We start from the raw sequence: 16,694 nt of genomic DNA, 5'->3' as shown, positions 1-16,694 counted from the left end.
GCACCTATCTACAGAACAGACTCACGGGCAGGGAGAATAGGCTTGTAGTTGCCAAGGAGGAGGGGAAGGGAGCGGGATAGAGTAGATGTTTGGGGTTAACAGATGCAGACTCTTACATTTAGAATGGATAGACAATGAGGTCCAGTAGAACCTTAGTTCTAAATGTAATAGCACAGGGAACTAGATCCAATCTTCTGGGATAGACCACGATGGAAAAGAATATATATAAAAAAAGGGGAGTTCCCGTTGTGGCTCAGCAGAAACAAATTTGACTAGTATCCATGAGGATGCAATCCCTGGCCTTGCTCAGTGGGTTAAGGATCCGGCTTTGCTGTGAGCTGCGGTGCAGATCACAGACACAGCTTGGATCTGGTGTTGCTGTGGCTGTGGCATAGGCCAGTGGCTGCAGCTCTGATTCGACCCCTAGCCTGGGAACCTCTATATGTCTTGGGCATGGCCATAAAAAGCATTAAAAAAAAAAGTGTGCATGTACATATACACACACATACACATGTGTGACTAAGTCACTTTGCTGTGCAGCAGAACTTGGCACAACATTGAACATCAACTACACTTGATTTAAAAGAATTTTTTTAAATGTTTGTTAAATCTATTTATTTTGTCTTTTTCGTTCTGCACTCGTGGCATATGGAGGTTCCCAGGCTAGGCGTCGAATTGGAGCTATAGCTGCCGGCCTACGCCACAGCCATGGCAACACTGGATCCTCAACCCACTGAGTGAGGCCAGGGATCGAACCCAAGTCCTCATGGATGCTAGCCAGATCCGTTTCCCTGAGCCACGACGGGAACTCCAAGTAATTTTTTTTAAAGCCTGTCTTTTTCGACCCCCTCCTTTACTCTGCATCCCCATCGTGCAATGAGTCAACATTGCCCTTGGTTGTACTCAGCCATGCTGCCATTTCACTTTAATCAAATTCTAAGGTATCCATGGGCAAGGCGTCCCCCAACTTTGGCATATAGAAGAATCTCCAGAAGAGTGAGGCTACACAAAGCTGTGGTACTTACCTAGTGATGCAGGAAATCCAACCTCATTTCTTATCAGTCAGCTCAAGGGCATTTTTCATCTCATCAAGAGCACCATGGCCAGGGCCCTAATAATCAGATACCTCTCCCAGCTGATGAGGACAAATCATGATGCTTCTCTGGCAGACTCTAGTGACACTGCCTACAAGATTCATAAAAGAAAATGATGCTTCTGATTTCCAAAGGAGGGAAAGAACACTTTTGCTTCTTTCTTTTTTTTGTCTTTTTGCCTTTTCTAGAGCTGCTCCCACAGCACATGGAGGTACCCAGGCTAGGGGTCTAATTGGAGCTGTAGCCACCGGCCTACACCACAGCCACAGCAACTCTGGATCCGAGCCGAGTCTGCAACCTACACCACAACTCATGGCAACGCCAGATCCTCAACCCACTGAGCAAGGCCAGGAATCGAACCTGCAACCTCGTGGTTCCTAGTAGGATTCGTTAACCACTGAGCCACGACAGGAACTCCTGCTTTTGTTTCTTGATGCCCATGACCACTGTAACCAGAACACATCTATCGCTTCTCTGCTGCTTCTGAAGACAATGGGCCAACTGGTTTTTCTGCCACAAACTTATTTTTGACCAATAATTTCCAACATTGTGTAGAAATTCACCATCTGGAAACAAAAGGCTTTTGGGAGTTCCCGTCGTGGCTAAGTGGAAACCAATCTGACTAGCATCCATGAGGACGAAGATTCGATCCCTGGCCTCGCTCAGTGGGTTAAGGATCCGGCATTGCCATGAGCTGTGGTACTGGTCACAGATGAGGCTTGGATCTGGCATGGCTATGGCTATGGTGTAGCCCAGTGGCTACAACTCCAATTTGACCACTGGCCTGGGAACCTAAAAAGACAAAAAAAAAAAAAAAGACTTTGTAGAGTATGGGCATAGAGTAAGAGAACAATCAGTGCTCCACCAGGTCAGCAAAAGTAATGCTGCTTTTTTTCCATTCACATGACCTAATTTTTGTTGTTGTTGTTTTTTTGTTTGTTTGTTTGTTTGTTTGTTTTTTGCTATTTCTTTGGGCCACTTCTGCGGCATATGGAGGTTCCCAGGCTAGGGGTCTAATCGGAGCTGTAGCCGCTGGCCTACACCAGAGCCACAGCAAAGCTCAATCCGAGCCGCGTCTGCAACCTACACCACAGCTCACGGCAACGCCGGATCGTTAACCCACTGGGCCAGGGCAGGGACCGAACCCGCAACCTCATGGTTCCTAGTTGGATTCGTTAACCACTGCGCCACGAGGGGAACTCCCACATGACAAAATTTTTAAGATAGCTCTCTAGCTTATAAAATATCTGCACTGTGCCACAACATACAATCTTGCATGTTATTTTGACAGTCTTTACATTCAAGCGAGATCTTTTCTAGACAAAATGTTTTCCAGAAACTGCTATGAATAGTTGAGACTTTTCATAAATAGATTTAATACCATGCCCTTTAGCAGTGTGGCCTGCTATAATCCACACCACTGAGTGAAAGATGGAAAGAATACATTTGTTTCTTCTTCTTCTTCTTTTCTTTTGGTCATGCCCGAGGCATACGGAAGTTCCAGGCCCAGGGATTGAACCCAAGCCACAGCAGTGACAGTGCTGGATCCTTAACCCACTGAGCCGCCAGGGAAATTCTGCATATTGCGTTTCTTTAAATTGTTTCCTGATAATCACGGGATGGTTCTCAGAGTTACACATTATAATACTATCATGTAAGAAAACTAGCACAGCTGGAGTCATGCAGTCTTTATTAATTTGACAAATACAGGAAAATCTGCAGTCATCTATCAAAATTTTATCTTACCAAGAATTTGAAAGGTATTTAAAAAAGGATGTATTCATAGTCTGTCTGAATCATATACAAAGCAGTGTCTGTAGAAGCAAAAGCCAGACAATGAACACATGAGGGTCACTGATGCCACTGAAAGCCACATCCCAGCACCGCAAACACAACAACCCTGCACTTGCTTCTCCACACAGTTGAGTTTGAAGCTGTCTTGCTGCAACACTTTTTTTAAAAGCAAAATTGCTGTCTGGGAAGTCTTTCCTGCCACAGATCAGGCTGAAGTGCTGACACCAGATTCCAGGGCCTAGGGTGGAGACAACTCCCTCCTCAGAGCAAAGCTGAAGGGGTCTGAGGCCCTGGGAAATGGCTTTGACATTCAAGGGAGATCACTGCAGCACCAGGCTGATCTTTAATGGACAAATGTGAGGGGTTTCCTGCCGGAAGAGAGGGCTAGTCTGCTGATGCTGTTTGATGACTTGGGGTGTTTGAGTGTGATGGTGGCTTTGTTGGGACAACCTGCTCTTCAATTTCAACAAGGGTTGTGAAGAGCTGAGGCCATTGTTTTTACTACCCTGAGTTTTGGGAATTTTTAAAAAAGCAAAATCAGGAGTTCCCTGGAGTTCCATCGTGGCTCAGTGGTTAATGAATCTGACTAGGAACCATGAGGTTGCAGGTTCGATCCCTAGCCTTGCTCAGTGGGTTAAGGATCCCAAGTTGCTGTGGCTCTGGTGTAGGCTGGCAGCTACAGCTCTGATTAGACCCCTAGCCTGGGAACTTCCATATTCCGAGGGAGTGGCCCTAAACAAGGCAAAAAGACAAAAAAAAAAAAAAAGGCAAGACCACAAGGATCAGTTCTGGGTTCAAATTTATGACATTGTTTCATCCCAGGGCAAAATCGAATCAAACATCCAGTTTTCAAGTCTCTTCCCAACCTCAGCATTTGGGGTGCCCTTGGAAGTGAGAAGAATGGCACCTCAGGCAAGTTTTCTTTTTTTTTGGCTGTACCCACGGCATGCGGAAATTCCCAGGCCGGGGATCAAACCGGTGCCACAGCAGCCGCCAAAGCCACAGCAGTGACAATGACAGATCCTTAACTGAGCCACCAAGGAACTCCTCAGTTTTTTATAAACAACCCAAAAGCAGATTTAGAGAAAAAGGAGTAATTTACTGAAAGGATTGGTTTCACGAAGAATCAAGTCATCTTTATATCATCAATTTTAAAGCCCTCATAACAGTAACCATGAAAAGGGGGTATTGACAAGCATCCAATATTTTGGGAAGTTAAAGATGGTATATTACCAGAAAACAAGGGACTAAGCTACACTCTGAAGATGCATCTCGTTCATCACTGCCTCGTTAGACTCCAGCACCATGCTAAGAACATGGAAGACATTGGCGAAAATTTCCATAGTGGTTTCGGACCTCTTTTTCTTCAGGGCTAGATTGTGAATGGGTGAATAAGCAAGGCCAGGCACTGGGGATCAGGATCAGAGGGCTCCTCGAGATGTGTGACCCTGGAAGATCTAAGGTGGTGGTTTAAGTTCTGTCTCACATTCTGCAAATGATGATCAAGACATGTACATACGTCAAGTTTTTTGAGGCCAAGTACTAAACATATTATGTGTTTGGACATCTGTTATGGAAGTCGAGTTTTTTTAAAACCAAGGAACACTTGAAAAAAAAAAAAGGAGATCCAGGAGTTTAAAAATTAAAGCCATCACCTCATTAGCTGTTACTTCTGTAGTGCAATCAATAAACTCTTCACTTAACAATTTTCTTTTAAGAAAGAAAAAGTTTCTTAGAAAAATTTTTTTCTGATCAAGAAATCTGGTCATTTATAGAGAGAACTGTGATCCAAGGACCACACACTAACTTGATGAGAATCAAAGGGAGAAGCCAGCCCTTCTTCTTCAGAAAAAATTCCACGAATCTTCCAAATTGGTTGCTATTTCCATAGGCCAGTTTGTGGCAACATTCTGCATGTAAACACTCTGTATTTTTCTGTAGGCCAGTCAGATCCAGACACCAGTGGGCGTCCTTTTTCCTACTGTCCTCTCCCTTTTTTAAAAGCAGTTCAGATGGTCTGCCAGGCTTTATCATTTGCTCTGCCGGGCTCCCCTTCACCACCCCACCCACCACCGGCCCCGTGAGGACACATCCTCAGTGGAATTGCTACAGTTTTCTCTGGTAACAATCTATTTTTTCATGGTGGAAGACTAGCATTTGGATATTTCAGGAACAAGTGAAAAGAAGGTTTGAAGGAAAGTTTCTGCATCTGAAACTGGTGGTTTAAGGAAATACAATGTGTCTATGCTGAGACATGGCTCCATCTTGGAGAAAGCAACAGGTCTGATGCAATACTTCTCGTAGGACAGTAACACATAGGATGCATTTAAAGATGATCACACATGCCACACAGCCTCTTCAGAGATAAAGCCTCCATGACACAGCAGTTTGGGACCCTCACACAAACTATTCTAGATCAGGGCTCCCTTCAAGACTGCTTCAAACCACAAATTGGAGTTCAGGTGGCTTTGTTGTATTGAATCACACGTCTTTCTAGAAGACAACACCCACGGTGTCACTTACATGAGGAGAGAGAGAGATTCTTGGGAAAGGGGCTGAATGAAAAAAAGAGAGAACTTACTTCAAGCCCCACTTTCTTCACATAGCTCTTATTTTTCCTGCAGTTCCCACAGCCTAATATGAGCCAGTTCTTATACAAAGGTTAGGACCAGCACATTACTCCTAAGTTAGCTTCTTATGAGAAACAATCCATGACAGAAAACAAATACTCCACATGGCAAGGAGAACCCCAGACCAGATCAAATGATGGCTGGAGAGAAAGCAGCGGGAAACAGAGGGAAAGCTGGCCTCTCTTCAGCCACAGGGGGAAGAGAAGCCACGGGAGGCTTCTCACAAAGGCTCACAGTCTGATGACCATGGCTGAGGGCTGTCCGTGGTGAAGAAGGGGTGTGCCTGGCAAAGCTTCATTCAGAGGTGCCACGTGCCCACAGGTGGCTGCTCGGCTTTGCGCATTATCCAGCCGAACTGCGCAGGGCCTGAACTCCGTGGCCCAATCCACACAAAGGTACATTGAGATGAAAGGTAAGGCGGAAGGGAAAACACAAACCACCCATTGTGAGGAATCACTTGGATGCCCTCCTAAACAGCTGCCAACGGGACATGAGCTCATCCTCTCCACTGGCTGTTGGGGGCCCCTGCTCCCCTCTCCTGGCAGCTGGTTCCCCTCCTGAGTCTCGGTTCTCTCACAGCTGAGCGAACGGCCTTCTCCATCATAAACTGCATACACCTCCAGCTTTCGGCTATTGGTTAAATTCTGACTTACTGTCAGAGACAATGGGTTGTAGTTTTGATTTTTTTTTTTCCTTAAAAAAAGAAAAGAAAAACCAGGACAGAAAGTGCTTCAACAGCCATTTTACTCTTCTTTAATTCTACTGTCTTTGGGCACACATTGTATTTGCTGTTGAAGAAATGGCAACAGCAAGGCCAAGAGCACTGGTTCATGACATGTTCTCTGTACCACACAAAGAGCAAAATCCTAGAATAACTGGACCGTCTGCTCCCACAACAGAGCTGCCATATTCACTGTACAGAAGTGCCTTGGAGGGGAGTGAAGGGAGAGAGAGGGAACAAGAGAGGCACATGGGGGCAAGTGAACCTACAGGTATGCCTACAAATTAGGAATTCGGTGGGAAACCCGGAATTTACCTACGGGTGGTAGAGAATCATTATGTTCCATTATTTCCAGAAGTTACTGAATTTGGAACCTGAGGTCAAGACTTTTAAAGAAGAAGCAACCTCAGGTAAGTTCAGACTGGCCTTGCGAAGAAATGGCACCATAGGTGGCAATGAGTTTCAGTGCTTGAGAATAAGAACTGTCAAAATCAACCTATACATCTGACTTGACTCAGGGGGAAGAAGAAAGTCTTATTTAAAAATGGTTAAGTCTGCAGCAAGAAAGTCTGAAAGTGAAAGTCTGAGCCCCTTTCCATCTTTCCACTTTGCTGCTGGTGCCTGCTCTCCTTATAGGATCTCCCGAGAAGGTTCAGAATTCCATACAGGTTTTATTAGGTTGACTTTCACCATGTAGTTTAAGATGAAGAGTCCTGTTTGGTTTAAACCGTTTCATTTAAGCTCTTGGTAATGATAGTCCTGAGAGTCTGCAGCGTTGGTAAAATCCACCTGTGACCAGTGGTCAAACTGCTGGTGGGAGCACAGCGACTTTTTGGCCCATCACTTGTCCTTGTCCTTGTCCCTCAAATCTGGTAGTTTTTGCACTGAGGGACTCAGTCCATCACAACGACATATGTTCAAAACCACACTCTGTAGACACCTCCTTCCAATGCCCAAAAGTGCAGGTGGTCAGGAAGACTTGGAAGGAAGCTGCAAAAAGGTCCAGCTGGGAATCCTGACTTTGTTAGATGTGGACACAGCAAAATCACCTTTGCCTTCCCCAGATTTTATTATAGCCAAAGGAGAAAAATCCATGAGATTCTAACTGGAAATATGCTAGATATAAAATTGATGGAATGCTAATTGGTCCATAAAGGGTTGCACAAGATAATCTGTGGCAAAGTAGAAAACAAGCCCAAAGGTGATAGAGATTGGAAGAGCTGGCAATGCTTTCTTGAAAATGGCGAGGAGCAGTAATGTAAGGCACAAACCCTGTGGAGAAGAGGGGGAAAGACACAAATGCAAACATAATTATGCAAGTATTTAGTGCAAATCTAACTCAATCACAAGTCTTGGTTTTAATTTAGTTAATTGAATATGATCCTTTGAGGTTAAATTTTAGAATAACTATTTTCATTAAATCTGGAAACATTTATTTTTCCTTGAAACAGGATTCATTATCCATACAATATTGCTATTTCATCTTCTAATTCTAGGTCGGGACTAGAATCTGAAAATAAGTAAAATTATTTGTGAAGACAATTAAACAATGCTGATATTTCTCCCTAAATTATTGAATTGGCTACTGTAAATTTAGGGTGGCTCACTAAAATCCCAGAGGTGAGGAACATTCTTTATGCCCTTTGGAAACAAGAGGTGCTCAAGGAGTAAATCAATCAAAGCTTGTGTGTAAAGCACATACTGCTTTCTTGTAAACACAGAGCAGCCAAATAATAGAGTCCATTTTTACCCTAGTTACTGAGATACTAACTATAAAAAGTCTGGAGGCTGAACTTCACTTCAGGTTTATCCAGAATAAGAAATTTTCTTAAAAGATACAACACATCCAGAAAACTAACCTCAAAAGAGAAATAAACAAAAATTCTAACTGGTCATATTATCAACATAAATCAGAAATGTAATCACAAAACAAATGCATAAGTAAAGGCTTTCATCTAACCTCTCATCCGGCTTCACTTTATAATATATGTCAAAGAAGAAGAAATCTGGAGTTCCCGTCATGGGTCAGTGGTTAATGAATCCGACTAGGAACCAGGAGGTTGCAGATTCGATCCCTGGCCTTGCTCAGTGGGTTAGGGATCCGGCGTTGCCGTGAGCTGTGGTGTAGGTCGCAGCCGAGGCTGGGATCCCACGTTGCTGTGGCTCTGGCGTAGGCTGGTGGCTACAGCTCTGACTGGACCCCTAGCCTGGGAACCTCCATATGCCGCGGGAGCGGCCCAAGAAATGGCAAAAAGACAAAAAAAAAAAAAAGAAGAAATCTTGGGAGTTATTTATTTAAACCATAGTTTTAAAGGCTTCAGATTCACATTGTGGCACTGGAAGCGAAATCTCCATGGGATCATACACTGTTAGCTCCTCTTGCCTCATACTTGCTGCCCAAAGAAACACTGTCTGCTGTAGGTTGTGGTCTTAAACTCAAAACCACCACTAAACTCAGACTAAGTGAGGCTCTGCTTACCCCTTTAAGATTGATCTAGCACAGCTAATTCCCGACATGATCTAAGCTGCCAGGCTTGAAGCAAGTTCCTAGTCAGAGGTACTTACCAGAATTTCCTGGGGAACTTAAAAAAAAAATACACAATTGACAAATTAAATAATGTCTTGGGGCAGAGAGGCACAGTTTTAAAAGCTCCCAGGTGATATTAATACATAGCCAGATGGAAAACTACTCGGGTGAGGTCCAGTTATTTGTGTTTTTAAAAAGCTCTCCAGATGATTGGAACACCCGGTCTAGTTGGCCTTAAAAGGACTACCTTTTAATCAGAGTTTTGAGATGAGGAGTTTGGACACGTTTTTATCAGTGTATACTTACAATTAATATGGCTACAAAACAGGCGATGGTTGTGTTCCAGTCTCCACTGGCTGTTGCAGAAGCTTTACCAACCAGAACACTGTAGAAAATGAAATCTCCTAATCCAAGTTTTACTCCCCCTAAAAAGGAAAGATTATAAATATAAAAGTCTGTCACTCTTTGCTATGGTTTCACAATTCAAAAATGTCAGTACGGAGTTCCCGCGTTGGTGCAGCAGAAACGAATCTGACTAGGAACCACAAGGTTGCAGGTTGGATCACTGGCCTCAATCAGTGGGTTAAGGATCCGGCGTTGCCATGAGCTGTGGTGTACGTCACAGATGAGGCTCGGATCTGATGTTGCTGTGGCTGTGGTGTAGGCTGGCAGCAACAGCTCTGATTCAACCCCTAGCCTGGGAACCTCCATATGCCCTTGGTGCGGCCCTAAAAAGACAAAAGTCAAGAAAAAATATATATATATCAGTGCCCCCACTCCATCCTATGGTGACTAAGAAGTCAGTAGATGACATCGTACGAAATTAGGCTACAGCTAGGTTTTCCCTTTCTTTTTCTGTTTTCTATAACATGAGTTTCAAGTGCTATAGTGGCTGGCTCCAGGATCTTAACAGTAGATATTGTTGTTATATATAAAAAATAACAATAAATAATAATTGTCACCTATTGAAAGCTTAATTTATACCTAACACACTTGTTCTAATAAATCTTCACAAGAACCCCTGTGAGACAGGTATCATGTCCTTAAAAAAAAAAAAAAAGCTTTACTGAGGTATAATTTATTTCATAAAATTCACCCATTATAAAATATACAATTCAATGACTGTAAAAAAGTTAGAGTTGTGCAACCATCACCACAATCCACCAGCTTTCCATCACCCTAATAAGACACCTTACGTCCACTTACAGTTAATCCCCACTCCCATCCCAGGCCTAAGCAACCACTGATCTGCTTCCTATCTCTATAAATCGGCCTTCTCTGGATATTGCATAGAAATGGTCTTTTTCGGAGTTCCCATCGTGGCGCAGTGGAAACAAGTCCAACTAGGAACCATGAGGTTGCGGTTTTGATCCCTGGCCTCGCTCTCTCAGTGGGCTAAGGATCCGGCGTTGCCATGAGCTGTGGTGTAGGTTGCAGATGCAGCTTGGATCCCACGTTGCTGTGGCTCTGGTGCAGGCCGGCAGCTGTAGCTCTGATTTGACCCCTAGCCTGGGAACCTCCATGTGCCACGGGTGCAGCCCTAAAAAGAAAAAAAAAGAAATGGACTCTTTTCAAGACGAAGTCTTTTGTAACTGGCTTCCTTCACGTAACATTTTTTGAGGTATTTATCCGTGATATTGCATGTATCTATAGTTTTTTCCTTTTCACTGATGAATAGTTTTCCATTGTATGGATATACTATATTTTGTTTATCCATCTACCAGTTGATGGACATTTAGGCTGATTTCAGTTTTTGGCTAATATGGATAATGCTGCTTTGGACATTAGTGTACACATCTTTGTGTGGCAAGATTGTTTTTTGGCCACACCTGTGGCATGCAAGTTCCCTGGTCAGGGGTCAAACCTGTGCCACAGCAGTGATGATGCAGGCTCCTTAACCTGCTGAGCCACCAGTGAACTCCATCTTTTCATTTCTATCTTGAAGACTCCTAGGCGTGGAACTGCTAGCTTATATGGTAAGTTTATGTTTAGCTTTTTGAGAAACTGCCAAATTGTCCTCCACGCTGGCTGTACCAGTTTATATTCCTACCAGCAGTGTATGAGGGTTCCAGTTTCTTCACTCTTCAGGCACACTTGGTGTGGCCAAGTCTTCCTGATTACAGCCATGCTGATTCATGATGTTGAGTAGCTTTTCATGTGCTTATTAGACATGGTATTTCTCCTTTGGGGAAATGTCTATCCAAAGCATTTCCCTGTTTTTTAAATAGGTTATCTTCCCATTATGGAGTTGTAAGCATTCTTTATATATCCTAACTACAAATCCTTGCAATGATTTGCAAATATTTTCTCTATGGCTTCTTTCCTTTTTTGGGGGGGAGGGGGGTCTTTTTGTCTTTTCTAGGGCCACACTCGCAGCACATGGAGGTTCCCAGGCTAGGGGTCTAATCAGAGCTGTAGCTGCCAGCCTACACCACAGCCACAGCAACATGAGATCCAAGCTGAGTCTGTGACCTACACCACAGCTTATGGCAATGTCGGATCCTTAACCCACTGAGCGAGGCCAGGGATCAAACCCGAAACCTCGTGGTTCTTGGATTTGTTAACCACTGAGCTATGACGGGAACTCCTTCTTTTCCTTTTCTTAATGATTATCTCTTCTTTTCTTTTTTGCCATGTTTGTGACATGTTCCCAGGCCAGGGATCAAACTGGCACACCACAGCTGCAACCTACATCACAGCTGCACCACAGGGGAATTTCCTATCTTTTTTTTTTTCTTTTAATTGTGGTAAAATACACAGTTTGATGGCATTAAGTACATTCACACTATTGTGCTACCATCACCACCATCTATCCACAGAACTCTTCTCATCCTGCGAAACAAACTGTATTCATTAAAGAGGAGTTTCTCCTTCCACTCCCCACCAGCCCCTAGAAACCACCACTAAACTCCCTTGTCTTTGGGTCTGACTACTCTAGGTACTTCATTCATTCAAGTGGAGTCATACAGCTTTTGTCTTATTATAACTGACTTATTTCACTTAGCATGACGTCCTGGCTTATCCACCTTGCAGCGGGTGTGGGAACTTCCTTTCTTCCTTTTTTTTTTTTGGTCTTTTTTAAGCCCGAGCCCTCAGCATGTGGAGGTTCTTAGGCTAGGGGTTGAATCGGAGCTGTAGCCACCGGCCTACGCCAGAGCCACAGCAACTAGGGATCCAAGTGGTATCTGTGACCTACGCCACAGCTCAGCTCATGGCAATGCTGGATCCTTAACCCACTGAGCGAGGCCAGGGATGGAACCTGAATCCTCATGGATACTAGTCAGATTCGTTTCAGCTAAGTCTCAATGGGAACTCCCTTTTCTTCCTTTTTAAAGCTGCCACATTTTGTTTATCCAGTCATCTGTCAATGGACACTTAGGTTGCTTCCATCTCACGGCTACTGTGAACAATGCTATAAACACGGGTGTACAAATCTCTCTTCTCTTAATGGCATCATTTGAAGTGTGAAAGTTTTTAATTTTGACGGAGTCCAATCTATCAATTTTTTCTTCATGTATCAGTGCTGTGTTAGGAACTCTTTGCCCAACCCAAGGTCATGAAGTTTTTCTCCTACATTTTCTTCTACAAGTTTTATATTTTTACCACTTACTTTTCAGTTTATGACCCATTTTGAGTTAATTTTTGATTGTGTGGGTAATGGTTTTGCATGTGGCTATCCAGCTGTCCAGGCACCATTTGTTGAAAAGAGTATATCCTTCTCCACCAAATTATTTTAGCACCTTTGTAAAAAATCATTGACCATAAATGTAAAGGTTTATTTCTTACATGCCTGTCCTCCTGCCTGTCTTGATTATTGTGGCTTTAGAGTAAAGATAGATATTAAGTACACCAAATTTTTCTTCTCTTTCAAAACTGTTTTAGATATTCTAAATTCTTTACGTTTCCAAATAAATTTTAGGATTGGCTTATAGAAATTGACAAGCTGATCCTCAAACTTATACAGAAATGCAAAGGCCTTAGATTTTCTGTTGTCAAACATTACTTTTTAACCTTTCAAGTTCTTTTCAAAATGATAAACAATCAAGCAAAGGCTAAACTATGGATTCAAAACTATGTTTTGACTTAGGAATCCAACAGTAACCCATAAAGCTCTGCAAATAGCTTTCCCCTTTCTGGTTGTTAAGTAACTATTTCCTGAAGTTTGATCTCAGTCCTAAAAAGATTTTATTGCCGGAGTGAAAGAAACAACTCCCGGAAGACTGGGGCTGAGGGCCCTGAGAAGCACGGTCTGCTTCACATGTGCAGAAGAAAAAAGTCGAGTGCTGATAGATAACATCTTACTGAGAAACCAGTGTTCTTTTCAAATCATAGAAGCCAGAGTGAAGTCTTCCTTAGAGGAAAAAATAAACATATGACCCATGAAATCCAATGCTATGAATTACACAGGCAGTTATCCTTTAACTTGCCAACCTTCTCAGACTGATGAATATTTTCACTAGTTTCAGGGGTGCTGAAGAGCCCAACTCTTATTTTTTAGGTACTTGTGTGATCCAAGGCAAGTTGATTAACTTCCTTAATCCTCTAATTCCTCAGCTATAAGATGGGGGTTATGGAGTTATTTCACAAGGTTGGTGTCAGAGATAAGTAGAATACAGGAAAAGTTCTTGACACACACAGAGGCTAAACAACTGACAGTCTTATAAAGACTTGATCCCAAATGTTAAGTGCTATAAGAAACTAACTACAAGAAACTAAGTTTTTCAGAAAAAAATGCTACAGAAATGAACTTTTAAAAATAACACAGGAGGAAGTTCCCATTGTGGCTCAGTGGCAAAGAGCCCAATTAGTATCCATGAGGATGTGTGTTCAATCCCTGGCCTCACTCAGTGGGTTAAGGATCCAGCATTGCTGAGAGCTGAGCTTTGGTGTAGGTCACTGGCTGACTTGACACCTAGGCTGGGAACTTCCAAATGCCGTACCTGTAGCCCTAAAAAACAAACAAACAAATAAATAAAAATAACACAGGAGAAAAATTTTGCATTTATCTGATAAGACTTGTATCTAGAGAATACACAAAGAATTACTACAACTCAATAATAAAAAAATGATAAAATTTTTAAAATGGGCTAAGGATCTGAATAGATAGTTCTCCAAGGAAAATATACAAATGGCTAATAAGCACCCAAACGGATATTCGACATCATTAGCCATCAAGGAAATGCAAATCAAAAACATAATGAGATACTACTTTATACCCACTAGAATGATTATAATAAAAAAAAGACAGATAATAACAAGTGTTGGAGAGGATGTGGAAAAACTGGAACATACACACATTGCTGGTGGGAATGTAAAATGCTGAAGACACTTTGGAAAACAGTCTGGCAGGTCCTCAAAATGACTATATGATTCAGCAGTTCTACTCTAGGTATACGCCCAAGAGATATAAAAACACATACCCACACAAAAACATGTACAAAAATGTTCACAGCAACAGCATGCATAACAGCCCCAAATGGAAACAATTTAGCTGTCTATTAACTGATAGAATAGATGATAAATGTGATATATCCACACAATGGAATATTTGGCTATAAAAAGGAAACCAAGTACTAATACATGCTACAACGTAGATGAAACCTGAAAATATCATGCTAAGCGAGAGAAATTAGAACAAAGGACCACATATGTTTCCATTTATACCAAATGTCCAGAACAGGCAAATCTATCAAGAGAGTGTATTAGTTGGTGTTGGGAGCACAGGGGCGAATGGGTACAGGGTTTCTTCCTGAGGTGATGAAAATGTTCCAACATTAGCCTGCAGTGATGGCTGCACAACTCTGTGAGTGTAATAAAAACTATTGCATTGTAACTTTAAATGAGAGGGACTGGAGAGGTGACAGTTAAGGAGTATGGGGTTTCTTTCTGGAGTGATGAAAACGTTCTAAAATTAGCTGTGGTTGGTGATAGTTGAACAATTCCATGCATATACTAATGCCACCACTTCAAGCACAGTATGTGAATTACATCACAATAAAGGCATCAAAAAATCAACAAAAATAATGTGAATCAGCTTAAAATTATGGTCACACTTTTTTTTTTCTTGTCTTTTTGCCTTTTCTAGGGCCGCTTCCCTCAGCATATGGAGGTTCCCAAGCTAGGGGTCGAATTGGGAGCTGTAGCCGCCAACCTATGCCAGAGCCACAGCAACGTGGGATCCGAGCCGCACCTGCAACCTACACCAGAGCTCACGGCAATGCTGGATCCTCAACCCACTGAGCAAGGCCAGGGATCGAACCCGAAACTTCATGGTTCCTAGTGGGATTCGTTAACCACTGCGCCATGAAGGGAACTCCTGGTCACACATTTTTTTGATTGAAAGGCTTATGTTTTTTGTTTGTTTTTTGTCTTTTTGCCTTTTCTAGGGCCACTCCCACAGCATATGGAGGTTCCCAGGCTAGGGGTCGAATCAGAGCTGTAGCCACCAGCCTACACCACAGCTCATGGCAACGCTGGATCCTGCAACCTCATGGTTCCTAGTTGGATTTGTTAACCACTGAGCCACGAAGGGAACTCTGGCTTATGTTTGTTTAAATAATAGCAATATTATGTCAAATACTATACTTATACTTCACAGAATTCACTTTAATGGAGAGAGATATGTAGATATTTTGTTAGCCAAATTAAAACAGAGTTACTTAGGAAATGAAGAAGTAACCACTAGTTTTGTTCTTCAGGCACTTATTGAAGCAGTAAGCTTTATTCCATAAGCAGAAGAGACTGACTGAATCAGTATATAAAACCTAAGAAAACTCACGTTGCTTAGGAATTTGTTTTCTTTAAACAGCTTCTTTTGACTTATTCACTCAAAATATGCCCCAGCCAAACAACTAAAATCACAGCAATGGAAACTGCTTATGTTAGACGTTAGACATAAAGAATTAACAGTATTCCACTGCCAAGTGCTAATACTGAGATTGGATGCTAGTTATTTTATTGCTACGTGCTAACAGTTCTAGGTCTCCTACTCTTTTGTTTTTGTCAACTTTAAAAAATAATTTTAAGGAGCTCCCATTGTGGCTCAGTGGTCAATGAACCCGACTAGTATCCATGAGGACTGGGGTTTGATCCCTGGCCTCGCTCAGTGGATCCAGCATTGCCATGAGCTGTGGTGTAGGTGGCAGACGCAGCTCAGATCCCCGGTTGCTGTGGCTGTGGTGTAGGCTGGCGGCTATAGCTCTGATGCAACCCCTAGGCTGGGAACCTCCATATGCCATGGGTGTGGCCACCCTAAAAAAAAAAAAAAAAAAAAGAATTAGACTGTGACACTTAGATTCATTTCATTTTGGGAGAGTTTGATAATGCAGCACCCAAAGGAATCCATGACTTTCCAATGTAGAGAAATGCACATACTTTCTTCTGGGTCCTCAGTGGCTGGGATGCTTCTGGAAAGATCCTGTACAGCAGATCGTGACTCAGCTGTAGAGTGATGAGGTCCCAGGCGACTGTCCCTCTGGGCTTCCCACTCTTCACTGAAGCCACCATCATCACTCTCTGTCACAGAGTCTTGTGATTCACCTGTGCCTTCAAGAGAAAGTGGAAATCACAGCTATACTATTTAGAAAAAAAAATTTTTTTTTTGCTTTTTTAAAATAATATTCAGAAAAATTTCTTAATACCTTTAAGAAAATTGCATGGGAACAATAATTACTTGTCACTGTAGCTAGGTGGGTTAGCTGGCTCTTCAACCACAAATTGTGGGCTGCTGCAGTGCCCGCCAGTTGCTTCCTCAACAGCCCTTCCTCCCCGTATCTCCCGAGGGCAGAGGCACGGTTTCCTTAGGCTTCCACCTCTCAGGCATGACGCCAGTGCTAAATCCTGACCCACCCAAGCTAAGCGTGGTCATCCCACCACCCCTCTCCACAAGGAAAGCTCTATGGCCGTGGGGGTGGTACCAGCTGACCTGT

At 42.7% G+C, this 16,694-nt stretch overlaps 1 protein-coding gene across 2 annotated transcripts in view; it reads right to left on the bottom strand.

The window, feature by feature from the left end:
* Positions 1-6,245: 6,245 nt before the first annotated feature.
* The window catches only part of PSEN1 (presenilin 1), an 85,494-nt gene continuing 75,045 nt past the window's right edge, over positions 6,246-16,694 (bottom strand). For both annotated transcript variants that reach the window (XM_047794708.1, XM_047794709.1), the window contains exons 10-12: positions 16,141-16,311; positions 9,073-9,191; positions 6,246-7,511 (exon numbers count right to left, since the gene is read on the bottom strand). In XM_047794708.1, coding sequence (XP_047650664.1) covers positions 7,356-7,511; positions 9,073-9,191; positions 16,141-16,311 — 446 coding nt within the window. In that variant the 3' untranslated portion in view covers positions 6,246-7,355. The remainder of the gene's footprint in view (positions 7,512-9,072; positions 9,192-16,140; positions 16,312-16,694) is intronic.

Source organism: Phacochoerus africanus, chromosome 9, assembly GCF_016906955.1.
Source record: "Phacochoerus africanus isolate WHEZ1 chromosome 9, ROS_Pafr_v1, whole genome shotgun sequence".
In the NCBI taxonomy this organism is placed as follows: Eukaryota; Metazoa; Chordata; class Mammalia; order Artiodactyla; family Suidae; genus Phacochoerus; species Phacochoerus africanus.
The sequence above is the reverse complement of the archived record's forward strand: the minus strand, read 5'-3'. Positions and strand labels throughout refer to the sequence as shown.